Source organism: Ixodes scapularis, unplaced genomic scaffold, assembly GCF_016920785.2.
Source record: "Ixodes scapularis isolate PalLabHiFi unplaced genomic scaffold, ASM1692078v2 PGA_scaffold9__187_contigs__length_104089568, whole genome shotgun sequence".
NCBI classification, from domain to species: Eukaryota; Metazoa; Arthropoda; class Arachnida; order Ixodida; family Ixodidae; genus Ixodes; species Ixodes scapularis.
The window spans coordinates 62,914,852-62,929,132 of record NW_024609884.1 but is presented as its reverse complement, the minus strand read 5'-3'; the positions used below and the strand labels follow the sequence as shown (position 1 = coordinate 62,929,132).

At 46.1% G+C, this 14,281-nt stretch overlaps 1 protein-coding gene across 2 annotated transcripts in view; it reads right to left on the bottom strand.

Annotated features, from left to right (window-relative positions):
* Positions 1-14,281, bottom strand: part of LOC8038527 (huntingtin) — a 209,288-nt gene that overhangs the window by 38,969 nt on the left and 156,038 nt on the right. For both annotated transcript variants that reach the window (XM_040504714.1, XM_029978929.3), the window contains exons 42-46: positions 10,960-11,051; positions 10,734-10,888; positions 5,233-5,301; positions 5,088-5,157; positions 1,774-2,040 (exon numbers count right to left, since the gene is read on the bottom strand). In XM_040504714.1, coding sequence (XP_040360648.1) covers positions 1,774-2,040; positions 5,088-5,157; positions 5,233-5,301; positions 10,734-10,888; positions 10,960-11,051 — 653 coding nt within the window. The remainder of the gene's footprint in view (positions 1-1,773; positions 2,041-5,087; positions 5,158-5,232; positions 5,302-10,733; positions 10,889-10,959; positions 11,052-14,281) is intronic.

The window sequence follows — 14,281 nt, the reverse complement described above, 5'->3', positions numbered from 1 at the left end:
TATAACATATCATAATTTTATCTTGCATCATATTTAGATGAATTTCTGATAATTCCAACTTGTGATAATTTAAACAAACTTTGTGGCTTCTTGGAGTTAGAATTAATGAGTCTAGTACTGTATTCCCCATATCCTCTCAATACCCGACGTACACTAAATGCGTTTTACGGACTGTAGTCCACAGCCGGTGTTCTGGACGTCCACAAAGACAAAGTTCAGTTCTTTCACCAATGTGTTATGCCTGTACTTGCTTATAATTAGGCCTATGTAGAGGAAACTGGCAAAAATCTGTGTATGTGTAGCTACCCATGTAACAAATCATAATGTTGTCTAGTATCATATTTAGATGAATTTCTGATAATTCAAACTTTTGATAATTCAAACTTCTGATAATTCAAACTTCTGATAATTCAAACTAAACTCTGTGACTTCCTGGAGTTTGAATTAATGAGAGTCTACTGTAGAGCATCCAAGAGCCCCTAAATACAGTCGAGCGTAGTTGGCGGAGACCTCAAACACCACGGCGCTTACACACGCACCTGGCCGGGACCTCCACAGAGCATAAGCGACAAAACACGAAAAAAATTAAAGAAAAACGGAAAAGCGAGGTGCGTAAAAAAATTCTCTTGATCCATAAAAAAAGTTTAGCAAGCAACAAAAAAGAAAGCTCACTAAATCCAAACAGAAGAAAAAAAAAAAAAGGCAAAGCAATAATAAAAGAAAAAGGTAAACAAAGATAAGGAGCTCAAAGTGTGATTACACAACCTTCGTTATCCACACTGAAGACTTTGTTTTTGCTTATTTTATTTTGGGTTATTTTGGGGCTAAGGAGTCTCGCAGCATCAGCAGTGTTCGGGGAAAGGGCGCAGGCTGTTCCAACAGCGAGCCCTTCCCCTTGCTTTTGCCGTCCTCCACTTCTTTTTTTATTGTTCATTGTCTCTCCTTTCCTATAACTGCTCTTTTGCTGCATATCTTCCCGCATGTATGCTGGCTTGGCGGTCTGCCAGCCCCGCAACGCAAGCGATGTGCTCGCCACCGGCGCAATCAGATTGCAGGAAAAGCAATGGGCAGCCGTGCTTCGTTTGCTTTATCGGGTGTCCCCGCCATGGGAGTTGGACACAAAAAGACAACGCTCCTATACTATTACATGTAATTTTCAAGGGGATGTCTGGACTGTTTGATATAAACAATAATTCGAAATACCGGAGTGTGATATAACCAGGCTCGACTGCATGGCCCCTTCGTTGCGGCCTGCTGCCTCACCAGGAGATCCATAGAAACGGTGATCCAGATGAGTTCCCGAGTTTGTGGAGGCATGGCCCAGCAGACACGAGCTATGTTTTGCGTTCCTCAAGCCTCGCACCACTCCCGCTTGTTCGCCACCAGCTAACATGGCCACTGCGCCACTGGGCACAATATTACTCACTGCAGCCACTCAGAGAACTTTTGTTTACCCCTGGCAAAAAGAGTCACTCGGCAGGCCATTCCCAGCGGAAACCAGAATGCAGCAGCTGTGTGCTACTTCTCGCCCTCAACATCGCCAAGCGCCATCTCGGTCGAGCGAGATGGTGGTCGCCACCACACTTTGAATGCAGTCCCGCAATTTGATGACATTATGGAGTTTTCTGCCTGGAACAATGCCGCCGCTGTGAGTGCAGCACCGGAGTCCCTATAGCAGCCATCGCCATAAAACACTGTTGCCAAAGAGAACATTCCCCTGTCTAGCGACTCTAGGGCCCACGACCCATATACCAAAGAAGCAGACAAGCTCACCGAACGAATGGTCTCCGTGAGAAGTGGCTGGCCGATGGCATCTGGCGGGCCAAGCCACTGGGTGTACAGGTCGAGCAGGAAGTGCAGGCATGAGCGCAGGTCCAGCCCAGCCGCTGCCAGGCCGGCCTCCCGTCGTAGGCAGCCCGCACTGCCCCCGGGCGGCGAGTGCTGGCTCGACGACGACGACGACGATGACGAGAGCGGTGATGAGGCACTCGCCACGTCCTCGGCCAGCCCCACCGCCACGCACATGTACTCCACGGACACCTGGGCGAAAGACATCCATGAGTGCCTGCCACAGTCTTTGGCGTGCTGCGCCGCCCATGCACTCGGAGCCCGACTGGCAAATCAATATGCCGTGTAGAGAACCTTTTGTGAAGGTTCTCTAGAGTATCTTAGTCTTTGGTTAAACTTTTTAGACTTTCGCTTTTAAGTGTCACCAGTCGGACTTCAAATTTCTCAAAATCTTCCAAAATAAGTGCCAAAGAAATACATTCTGCTATTGACAGCATAATGAGAGAAATATTTTGATAGCACTATTTTCTTAAACCATCCAAGACTGGGTGGAGAAATAGAAGCAAGAAGAATTTGACCCCTTTGGTTTCTTCTCATTCTCCATCCAGTATCAGGTGAAACAGGATTGCACATGCAACATCACTGTTTTATTTCGATAGTGTTTTACTATCAGCAAAAGATTACTGAACATAAAACAACACTAAAACCAGTTTTAAATTTTTTTTTTCGTACAACTGTATTTTTAATTTTTTAAATTTTTTGTGTTTAGAAGGAGGTCTAAAGTTGCCAAGAAAACTTGGTCACGGAAGCGATACATCTCTCTCCTCTCACTATCACATCAGCCACGAAACCACCATGGCTCCTTTCTTTATTTTTCTTCTTTTCCTTTTTTCTGTTCTTTTTTTTACCTGGTGTAAAGCAATGATGCAGCGAACAAGCTGCCGAAGGAAAAAAGGAGCCCCGGAGGCACCGTTGGCTCCTTTTTTCTTTTGTTTCTTTCTGGCAACTGGTTACTTTCTTTGTGTACAAGAGACAAACACTATGCTAATGCATAGTGTTTGTCAGCCAAATGCTATTGCGTCAGCCATGGGCCACGGATGAAAGAAGCCATCGGCATCTTTTATCTGTGTGTGCTTTTTCCAAAAAGTTTTGTATTGTGCGCTTGAAATGGACCAATAGTGTGCCCAGGTTTTCTCTGTCGACTTACTTCGCAGGCAATCCCGCACATGCGCCTGGGAGATAGCGGCGCAGGGTGCTGCAAAATTGCCTCTACCGTAAGCCAAGCCACGGGCATTCACCTCTTGCGCACCCACCACTGTCATGCGGCACGAGCCCGTGGACCTATCTCCTGCTGCCACAAACACATCTTGGACGAGTGGACAAGGAACGGCCTCTCATATACCATCCCCTCTCATTTCTTGTGCCACCCAGACGTCGTTCTACGGAAATTTATGCAGCATATTACACCTCTGCACCGACCAATTTTTGACGAAAGCACGCACAACTGGTGAAGACTTTGTTAAGTCAACCCTAAAACCCAAGACTACGGGGTGTTCACATGAATTCTCACACATTTGTGTGGTGCATTACAATAAAAGACAATAAGATATGATAAGATGGACACCAATATTGAAAGTAAATCACATATTCTGAGTTAAATTACCCACCCACATCACCTTTTGCTCCTGCATTGCACAGCCCCACCGCTGGGAGAAGAATCCCAGTAGGAGATTATGCGAGTTTATATTTATATCGGTGTACACATTATTGTCATATTAGCACGTGCCCGGCCGAGATTTCATCCTGCACGGGTTTCTACACGAAGGTACAGGGTTGAAACCCCACCGTCGTAGCAGTTCTTCATTTTATGTTTTGCTGTTCTTCTAGAACGCTCTGAAGAATCTCGGAACATATCACATGTTCCTGTCCAGAATGTTCTAGATCAGGGGTCTCCAAACTTTATGACTAAGGGGCCGGATTAGGCGTCTGTCACGGCCTTGAGGGCCAAAAAATAAACAAATATAAATTAGAAAAAAATCCCTAAATAAATATACCTACAGTCGATGACAGGTTAAGAGTTCAGGGGAAGCTCCTCCTGAAAATTCAAAGTGAAGTAAAATGAAAAAAAAAAAAGAATCCAAGTTGTATTAAGTACATGCAAATAACAAGACTGGCAAGTACAATAAACTTTCGTTAGTTCGACCTCGCTTAATTCGACTTCTCGTTTAATTCGATTGTGTTCAAAAGTCCCGGCGAGTGCCTATACATTATTATGGAAGGAAAAGTGTGATAGTTCAAACTCGGGAAGACTCCGCATCGGATAATTCATCCGGAGCGAATGCGCGTGGGCTCACATTGCACGGCACCACGGCAGAAAAACCACCAATGTACAGCGAAACATGGGCCCTTTGCTGCAGAGCCAAACGTGCGCAAATATGCGCCTGCTCCTCTACGCCGTTGAGATGGACCGTAGCGAATGACACGAGCCAGCGCAACCAATTTGGCGTGGAGTAGCGCGGAGAATATAGCACGTGGTTGGGAACGGAGACAGCACGTGCTCTCAAAGCACTTTTCTGTAGTGCATTTGCTGCGCGATTAAACACTAATTCGGCATGACATTTTATTGGCCACAAACGACAGCCAACACGGGGCAAAGATCAGTTCAGAATGGGAGCCATTTCGCGCTGCCAAACGGCCAGACAAAGCCTCTCGCCGAAGGCCTTCAAAACGCTCGGATCCGGTCGGATCCTCCAGTCGATACGACCGCAGCGCCGCCGCGTACATCCGGGATTTTTCCGTGTCGGCGCCTGATCCCACTACTTCTTTCTAGTATGCGCCGCCTTTTCCGCTGCTTGGTGGCGGGTATGTCGACGGGTCATTTCTTGTTTCCTTACTTTATAAACTGCATCTGTTTCTTTTCTGATCTAAAATACTGAACAAAAACTACTTTTATAAATAATTGAAATGGTTCACGCCACTTATATTTTGTATTTCGACTAAAAAGAAGCTTTTATCGGCTCAGACCAGTAGTAAGCCCAGGACCAAAGACGTTACATATCGCGCGCTTTCGGTGCCGCGGGTCGCCCCGCCGGTGGAGGAGGTTTCCGCGTCGTCCGGTTAAAATATGACGCACTGATATTTAGTTACTCTCTCCGTGCCCGCTGGCTCGCCCGAACCCCAAGAGACGTCGAAACCGCAGAAAAAGTAGACGCTTAAATATGATTGCAGAGCCCCTTTAACTGCACGCAAGGACACTTGCATGACGGCACAATGTAGGTTGCCCAAGCCGGGAAATGTACCTGGCCAAGTGAGTAGTCCGAGTAACGGCAGAACTTGTCAATGTTGGAACGACCCCAGGCCATGTTGGTTCTGCAGTAAGAAGGTGGAAATCACCATGTCAGGTTCCAATGAAACTTTAAGGAAGCAGCACAATCTCCTGCTTACTTGAGTTTGAGCATCTTCAGCAACGCCTCGTGAACTGGTGTTCGAACAGCCTGAAGTCGTTTCCCACACCTAAAATAAGAATAAAAATACTAGTCACCTGCAAATAGTGAACTGTGAGTTTGAGGCAAATTCAAAGCAAATAATGGTTATGGACGAATATTCTTCAAATATGTATTGAATAGTTTTTCTAAAGCTTTCACTACTGCAACATGCTTAAATGAAAACCCAGCTGAACTTTGTGAAAGTTGTTGCCAAGCTTCCTGTTATCCATTTCTAAGCTAAGTTAATTTTAATCTAACTATATTTATTGCTTGTGGGCTCTAAAAGTTCAATGCCTACATTGGGATGGCGAGTAAACGACACATTTGGCATAAGATTAAACCTATAGAGATGCCAAGCTATACCTAATAGAGGGGATGCTAAGCTATACCTAATAGAGGGGATTTATAAATATTCTTGCTATATGCACATATTTTTTCTTCAATCATGTATGACTAAAACAGGTTGTCAGAGCATCTCTGCATATACTCACGCATGCCAAATTAATTTTGAAAATAGTACTACTGCATTGTACATATTAACATTCACCAAGTTTCTGTTTCTTTTCAAATACACCAGGTGTGCACATGCACCATCCCACTTTGGAAATGAGCTTTCCTTCTAAGCATGCGGCTGAAATATTTCTACTTTTCGAAGTGCTGATCATGGTGGGTTAGCCCCGTTAAATGTGCTTCTTACCAAGCACAGGTGCACTACGGAAGTGAAAACCTGCAGAAGCGAGCTGCGAGGGCTTAGCTTTTCCGTGGTGCACTGGTGCTCGGTAAGAAGCGCGCTCATAGGGGCTAACCTGCCACGATCAACTTGGAAAAATATTAATATCGCAGTTCATCTCGAAGCAAATATTGAATAGAATATTATACAAAACCACTAGTATTAGAAAATTCGATACTCGCAGAACACTAGAAAATACCCTTCATTTACACGATCTCAAAACTTAATACCCCCCTCCCCCCCCTTCCTGCCTACGCCACTGATACTGCCATTCATTTCGGAGGGGTTAAAATCCCCCCCCCCCCCCCTTCCCCCCACTCTTCCCGCCCAGCTCCATAGCCCGTATCATTTGGTTAATAGCAGGCACCTGTCATGGTGTTTATCACTAATTTTTTATCAATTTTTTCTGTCTTGCTGTCTCATTCCCAAAGATTGCCTACCTGATATATTTCACCATTTATCTCTTCAAAATTAGTGGGCATTCATATGGGATTTTAGAGTATAGCCTCAAACAATGTTACTAGATTAGCTCAGTTATGGAACTACTCATAGGTGCTGCTCCCACGAGCAGTACTCCCCTCTCTTATTATGGCCTGCCTCCCGTCGTTCAACATGCCACTGCTTTGGGGATGCCCGCTATAGTAACTGCAGTGGATTCTATGGAATACATATGTATTGAAGCACAGAGTCTAGATGGCGTTTCATTATACTCTATGGAAAACACAGTTTTAAAACAAAAATCTAGATGGCGCATTAAACGACGGGAGGCGAACTGAAGGGGGCAAGGGGGTACACCCCTCCGCGGGGGTTCCATAACTGACCTTATCTAGTAAAGCTAGCTTCGACGCAATTTCTCTATTGCAGACGTGGGATGTAGTGTCGAGGCTACAATACAAAAGTCAAACAATGGCAACGCAATTCACAGCGGCAGTCTTATGGGCAAACGGTGTACACAAATTCCGAAAAGCTGATCACAGAGTTGAATAACGGCATGTGAAATTTCAGTCGCTGTCAATTTTTTGCTTTATGGGGTGAGTGACAGTCTTGCGAAGACAGTAAAAAAATTGATCAACAACTGAAAATTAACTTTCACATTCCGGTGGCATTTGTGACGAGCTGTGGGATTGGACAGCAAAAAAACAGACTCACATTCTTTAAAACACTTTGCATTCCTGGCCTGGCTACAATACATTTTTACTAACTTTTTTCGGTCACACTCCGAAAGTTAGCCTACAACTTTTAATCCAATTCGCTTACCATTTACACTGTATCAGGACTTCACCTCAACAATGCAGAAACGCAGGTGAACACATCTTTGTATGCGACGGGGAGGGGACCTTAAAGGCTGACCAACAAGCAGAGAGAAGGAAGCTTACTCTTGCCAGCCCTCACTCCTCACCGTTTTTCACACAACAGGAAAGAAGAACCCCACCTTCTCACGTTTAGGATCAGAAAAGATTAGTACAGCGACCGGTTAGTAATCCCACAAAGAAATGCAGAAGCCGCACCTTCTTTCTTCCCCACTGCCCCCTCCTTGAAGCTACCCCTTCACTTTGGTCGTCGGACTTGAGGTACATGAACAACACTGTATACTCCAGTCAACTCTAAGCCGACAGTGCGGGAAAAGCTACGTGCTCATTGGACCAGTCATAAGCCTATCTTCCCCCACGTGATTATGCTCTCACCCATACCTACATGCAGAAAGCGGGATCAGGCAATGAAAGGGAAGCAGTTGATTGGGCCGACGAGCGTGTAGCTCTCACTACACTGTCAGGTTTGGGCTGAACGGAGTATAAACTAAAACTCAAGAAAGCCGAGCCACTATTCTCCTGCATTCTGGCATCTGCTTGTCCGGTCGGGTTCTCCCGTGGTTCGTTCATTTCAACAACCATCTAGAAAGAACCTTAGCGCCAAGAGAACACCAACGACAGCTTTTTTCTGAACAATAACTTTTTTTTCTGCCTAAGGTTTTCTATTCGAAATATCTCACTTTTCTTTTTTGCTAACTCTTTTCTTTAGAGAACAAAATATGTTACTTTACTGTTTCAACAACCGCATCAAATACTAAAAATTGCCAAAATCTCATTTTGGCAAATTTTGTGATGTAAAAATAGTGAGAAAAATTTATCATGCGATATACATCACTCTGACATAATGAGTACACAGCAGACTACTTCCAATCATAAAATGTGGTGCCCACTAAATATTCCCAAAATTCATACTTAGCAAAATCCACGAAATTATGTGGCCGTAACAATAAGTTGTTTACACCACTGTCGAGACTGGTTATAACGAAATAGTGGCTACAGCGGAGCGATTATGATTTCCCATTACCGTTTGCACTTTTTCAATGCATTTGCGTCTGTTTTTAGCAAAGGAAATTGAGGGGCTCCCGTGGATATAGCGAAGAGAAATTTTGTGATAATTTAAAAAAAGAATAAAATTCGGAAAGTTTACTGAGTCTCGGACTGCCGCACTCTGCTGCCGCGGTCAAGAGGCCACCCAGAACAGACTGCAGAAGGTGCTGGAAAGGCCACCGGTGGCAATCTCTGTAACGTCGTCTGCTCCTCGCTCCATATCCGGGAAGCGGCTTTACCGCATCGCACACAGAGAAGCCGTTGTGGCATGCCGATAGGGGCGTTTGGAGCGCTAGCGACAACATTCTGGCGGAGATGATGAAGAGAGCCTAGATTTAAAAGAGGGAGCCAGTAAGTACGCCTGCATTTGATTGTCGCGCGGCCAGTGTGCCGAGGAAACTGGGCAGAGAGGCGAACACGTTTGCAGAAGGTGAACCCTTTTGAGTTTTGACTGCTTGCATGCCCGCTCGTTTTGCAAACGCGGCCCACAAACCACGTGACCCCGTTCAAGCAGTTGCCCCATCTCTTAAATCCAGGCTCTCTATACTGACGACAGACAAGCTTGAGCGCGAACTTGGTGCAGTGCACGCTTCTTTTTTTGCTTTGTGAACCGTGTCGGCGTCTGGTCGGTGAGGTCGCTCTTGCGCAAAAGTCTAATCACTCGAGCATCGATTTGGCAAACCATCGCGACTCAGCTATGGACAGTCCCGGTACCGCCGGCACCTCGACAGGGAAGACGAAGGCAATCTCCTGGAATCAAAAGCGTGCCATCCTCGACGGAGTGCGCAAAAACGTAAAGAACACCATCTATCGCCAGCGTCCTCCGCGGGGCCGTCGCAGCTGTCGACACGGTCCGTACACAGCAGAATCTGTCTTTGATCCGAGCTTCTCGTAGTTGGCGAGAAGCGGCTCCGATCTAGCAGAGGACACGTGCAGAGAAGCCTTGACCACTTTCTGCAGGCTCGATAAACATCTGCCCGTGACAACCCGCGTTATATTTTTTTTTTGTTATTTGTATGAGTTTGTATATATCGAAGAAGCGGACATAGCAAAGCGATTTTCGATTCCCATTGACTTCGTTATAACCGGTTTTAACAGTACAACGAACGTTAGCTCTCCGAGCCTTTATTCCATGTTCTTCTGGAAGAAAAGAATGCATGACAATGGCCTAAAATAATATACATGCAAGAAGAGCAGACTGCAGCGCAGCATCAGCTTAGCGCTTTCTGCTGAGGTTGGCATGACAAATGTTTCAATGACTCCGATAACGATACGCGATAATCCACCGAAGCCTTTGCACGTGCACGGGTGCTTGGGATGTCCATGACTTGAGGTTCAAGGGGGGTGGGGGTGGGGGGTCATTATAGGGTTAACAGGAATTTCGTGACACCTCGGTATCCTCACACAGCCCCTCAATAAGCAAAAGAACAGATGACAATGACATGTGAGTCCTCTTGATTTTGAGCTGACAGTGCAGTGGGGGTAATGCACTAGCCAGATCAATCAATAGCCTTCTTTTTATCACCTGACCCTGTGTGTGCGTATGAGTGGTAGCGTAACATTGGATAAAGATAGACATATGACTGGTCCGATGAGTATGCAGCCTCCACCGTACTGTCAGCTTATGGATGAACGGAGTATGGTTCTTCCGGGAAAGGAACTCTTGAGCCTGTCACAGAATAGCCCGAAGAGCGATCCACGAGAAAAAAAAAAGACAGAGTCATAGGCCATGGATAGTGTTGTCCGAGTCAAGCGATAGCAACAGCCTCTTTTGGTTGTTATTTCTTGCCACTGTGATTAATCCCTGTTGTTCAGGTTTGGGGGTTATAAGCCGCCTACCATGCGAGAAGGACGTAAAGAAGCGAGAAATGGGGGGGGCCAAAAAAAATGGATAAATTTTCAGCTGGGAAGAATTTATGTTTGCACGTCGGATGCTCAAAAGTCACCAATGCTGACCAGTGCTGGTGGCTGATCTCGCTGACTATGGCTTGGTGAAGGCAAGTTCATCCCTTGCACAATCGCCACTTCAACCATCGCAAGCAAGAGGTGAACAAAACAGCTTACATGTTCGTCAGAGAACTACATTACACTTCTTTCGATAAATTTCTTGATAATGAAGACTGAGGAACCTTCCTTTTTGTGTTGCGTATTCTTTGGCTGCAGCTGGAACCAAGTGCAACTTGGACCAACTGCAACTGGGATTTAGCTGGTCCCAAGTTATTTGGTTAATTGCCCACATTCCCAGCTGCACCTGGAACCCACTACAGGAATACAGTTCATCTAATTGAAGGTCCAAGTGCGTTCATGGCACACAATCGGCTCGACTGCCCACACGATAGTTTTAAAAACCATGGTCTCCCTTGGCTCGCTCACCTCGTGTGCACGAAGGCAAAGGGCTTGTCACGGGGCTGGTGCAGCAGGCTGCTACTGTGTGGGTTGCCTGGCTGTGGGAGCCGCAAGGACTGCAGCAGCAGGCTGGTGATGCAGCGTACAGACAGACACTGCACTGCTGTGCGCTCCTGTTCATCCTGAGACGGAAGAGGCAAGCTCAACCCCCACCCGGCCCCCACGCACGCTGCGAGGGAGTGTCCACACAAACCTCGGGGGTCTCTCGCTCGCTTGATGGCGACGTGTTGAGCACGCCCAATAGGGCCATCCACGTCTCTTCGAACTGCTGTCGCGAGATCCAGCCTGGAAGAGGCATCAGAGTTCTCTTGGTAACAGTCCCCTTTGGTGCTCAACCTTATAAATCCATTGATTGCGCTGCTTGCCACAGAAGTATCTGAGGTGAATAAGCACAGATGGTCATACCCAAAAAATAGAAAAAGGTCTTGCATTCCGGGAAAATGCCTACCTTAGCTGCACGGACGTCGATGACTACACCAGTATGAAGGAAAAACTTAGGCAAAATTTTGATTTAAAGTGGACTGCAGGGTGAGGTTTGCAACCAAAAGCAAGGGCAAGTTTTTGAGTCCCAGCTAACTGAATGCCATGCAAGTGGCTGTTTAGTGCAGCAGATTACTGTGAACAACTAAAGAAGCTTGCACTTGCCAGAGAATATATACATGGTACTTCTAGACTTTGCAGCTGGAGAAATATTTGAATGTCCTTAGACTGTTCTCAAAGGTAATTAGTTCCGAGCTCTGCATTCCCAGCCCACCTGAATTCCACACAGCTAGAATTCACTCGAGAGAAACTTGAACTTCCCGTAATTTCCTGTCAGCAGAAAACCCTCATGCTAACAACAATTTCTTTCAAAGTTTTCTGAAAAAAATGTGGATCACTGTGTGCAAGATTCACAATATATAACCTAAATCCCCCTGGCTCTTTTCTGATCAGAAAATCAAAGAACTTGTTAGAGAAAAAATTGCCGGGTAATGAAGGACCAGATATCACAGCTCCTAAAAGCTCAAAGTGCAGTATGTAAATGTTATCTTAAAGCATGAAATGCCTTCTAACAGAAGCCCCTACACCCAAAAATTTGTCCAACTGTGAATCCGTGCATACCCAATGGCACGCATTGTTGTTGTTGTTTGCAGGTTTTATGGTGCGAGCTGCGATGATTGTATTGAGGAAACTAAGCACACTAAAACACTAGTAATGCTAGGACTGCAACTGGGCTATACACTCCGTGCGGGAACTTAGGGGGCGCTTTGAAAAACACGCGTAGCGCCGCTAGCGGAGGAGCTGGCGTTCGACAACGAGGCGCGCTCAGCAGGCTCAGCAGCCTGCGGCGCCTTTTCGCGTGCGAAGCTGTGGCGGCGGAAGCGCGCACGGGCGGAACTTTTGCTTTTGAAGCCGATAAGTAGAGGATGACGTTGCATGAGTGCTGGGGCAGATTTAAGAAGGGCATTTAGCTGTTTGCCGCTTCTTATATATTAAGTTTGAATCGTCAATAGGGATAATTTCTCTAGTTGCGGTCGAAAAAGGGGTTTGGGCAATTTTCCAAAAAGCAAGATGGCCGCCACCATAATTGCTCTCAGTGGGAAATTTGTTTCGCTCGTCGCTGTAAAGTTGGTGGGTCGATGATATTTGGAGGCAAGTGAGATGTTCACTAAATTCGTGCACAAAGTGGGCCAAGTTTTATTAAGACAGCAAGTGTGAAAGTTATGGTTCGAACGAATAAAGTAATAAAGCTGTCAGGAATATCCCATAATGGACCCAAAATGTTGTGTTATAACCGGGCTTTGGCCAAGTGCAGATTTAGACACGCAGGTTCTTGGACATGACCGTAACTTGACACAACAGTTATAATAGCAAAAATAGGTGGCATAGGGAAACCAGGTGGAAATTTAGTTTGGGCGGCGTAACTGAATGGGAAACGGTTTTGACTGTGAAAAGGCTGTCAAGAGAATACCACTTGTCGTGGGAGATGGAGACTTTACAGGTAGGAAGGGACTAGTGCACTGTACTTCCACTTGAAACAACTTTACGGAAGGTGGCTTCCAAACAGAGAAAACCAAGTTGCCGGCCAACACACGGTTTGGCCGTCAAAGGCTTTTACGGAGAGCTGTTATGTAGTAATCTGGTTGTGCGAGGTGCTGATTTTCGGCACACAGGTACTTGGACAACCGTAACTTGACAAAACACTTATTATACCTAAAAGAGATGGCATAGTTTAACCAGGTGGAAATATTTTTGGCCGGCGTAACTAAATGGGAACTGTTTTTGACCGTCAAATGCTGCCAAGAGAATACCACTCATCATGGCCGGAAGGTGCACACTTTACAGGTAGGAAGGGACCAGTGAACGGTACTTCCAGTTCGAACAACTTTGCGATAGGTGGCTCTAAAGCCGAGAAAAAAAATTGTTGTCTTCAAGACTCGGGGTGTCAGCGTTTCCACATCCAAAAGGAGGCTGATCAAAAAAGAAAGCACACCACATAAACTTTCATTGTCCAACATCGATTGTCCAGAGATTCCAAGTTTCATTGTAGTTTTCCTTAAATTCATATTTGTCACTTTTTGTACCGTTCGAATCTTTCTTCATGAAGTACAGACTGCGTGCCATACTGGTCCGGAAATATCATCGACACGTACGATGGGGACGAAACTTCTTTCGAGGGCATTCCTTCAACGAAATTCGCACCTCATACCCACAAGTGTGGAATGGCATATCAGTTCGAGCTGAGATATGTTGGCGTTACTGGTACGAAGACAAACGCAGAGCGCAAAGCAACAGTGTAGAATATGTCAGCAGTGCCGACATAGTGGCAGACATGATCAGGAGACCAAATTTCTCGCGTCGTACGGCATGGGTCCATCGCGGTCGCTGTCCCACAAAACGTCGTCGATGTGAAAAACTGTGAAACTTTGTCCCCACGAGATACGACGCATTACTACTGGAGCACTTAACGACACAGCAGTTCATGCTGTCAACCCAGCGCAACCGCAACGCTCCGACTTCAATGCGTACCAACGTACGCGGCGCGGTTTCGTTTCGGTGGGGCTCTCACTGCCTACCTTCGGTAACGGCCGCGCGGCGGCGCGCCGGTCGCGTCGCACGGAGTGTATAGTTTGTGTAAAGTACCAATATATTCAAGAAAAGCCAGAAGAGGTTCAAGTGATATAAGGGGCTGCTCCCCTAGGAACAGGGTAGGGTGGAATGAGATACAGTGTTTGAAAAACTCAAGGAGGGGGGTTGGGGGGGAGGGCCCGTGTTGTTGTAGAAGACCAGGGCAAAAAAAATATGTAAATATGTAGAACAGAGAGTCCCTCCCCAGTGGTCACACACCGGTGGTTTCTCATTCACAAGAAGTCATTAATGGGTGAGGAAGATGTGGCCAACTCTCAAGCAGCAAAGAAGGACTTCACGGAAACGGTTCTGATTATAGGAGGTCTCCCAAGCACAGAGATCTGGCTTGATGGTATGAAGCTTATTATTATCTGCGAAGTCCCATTCAGACTGCTACAATTGTAAAA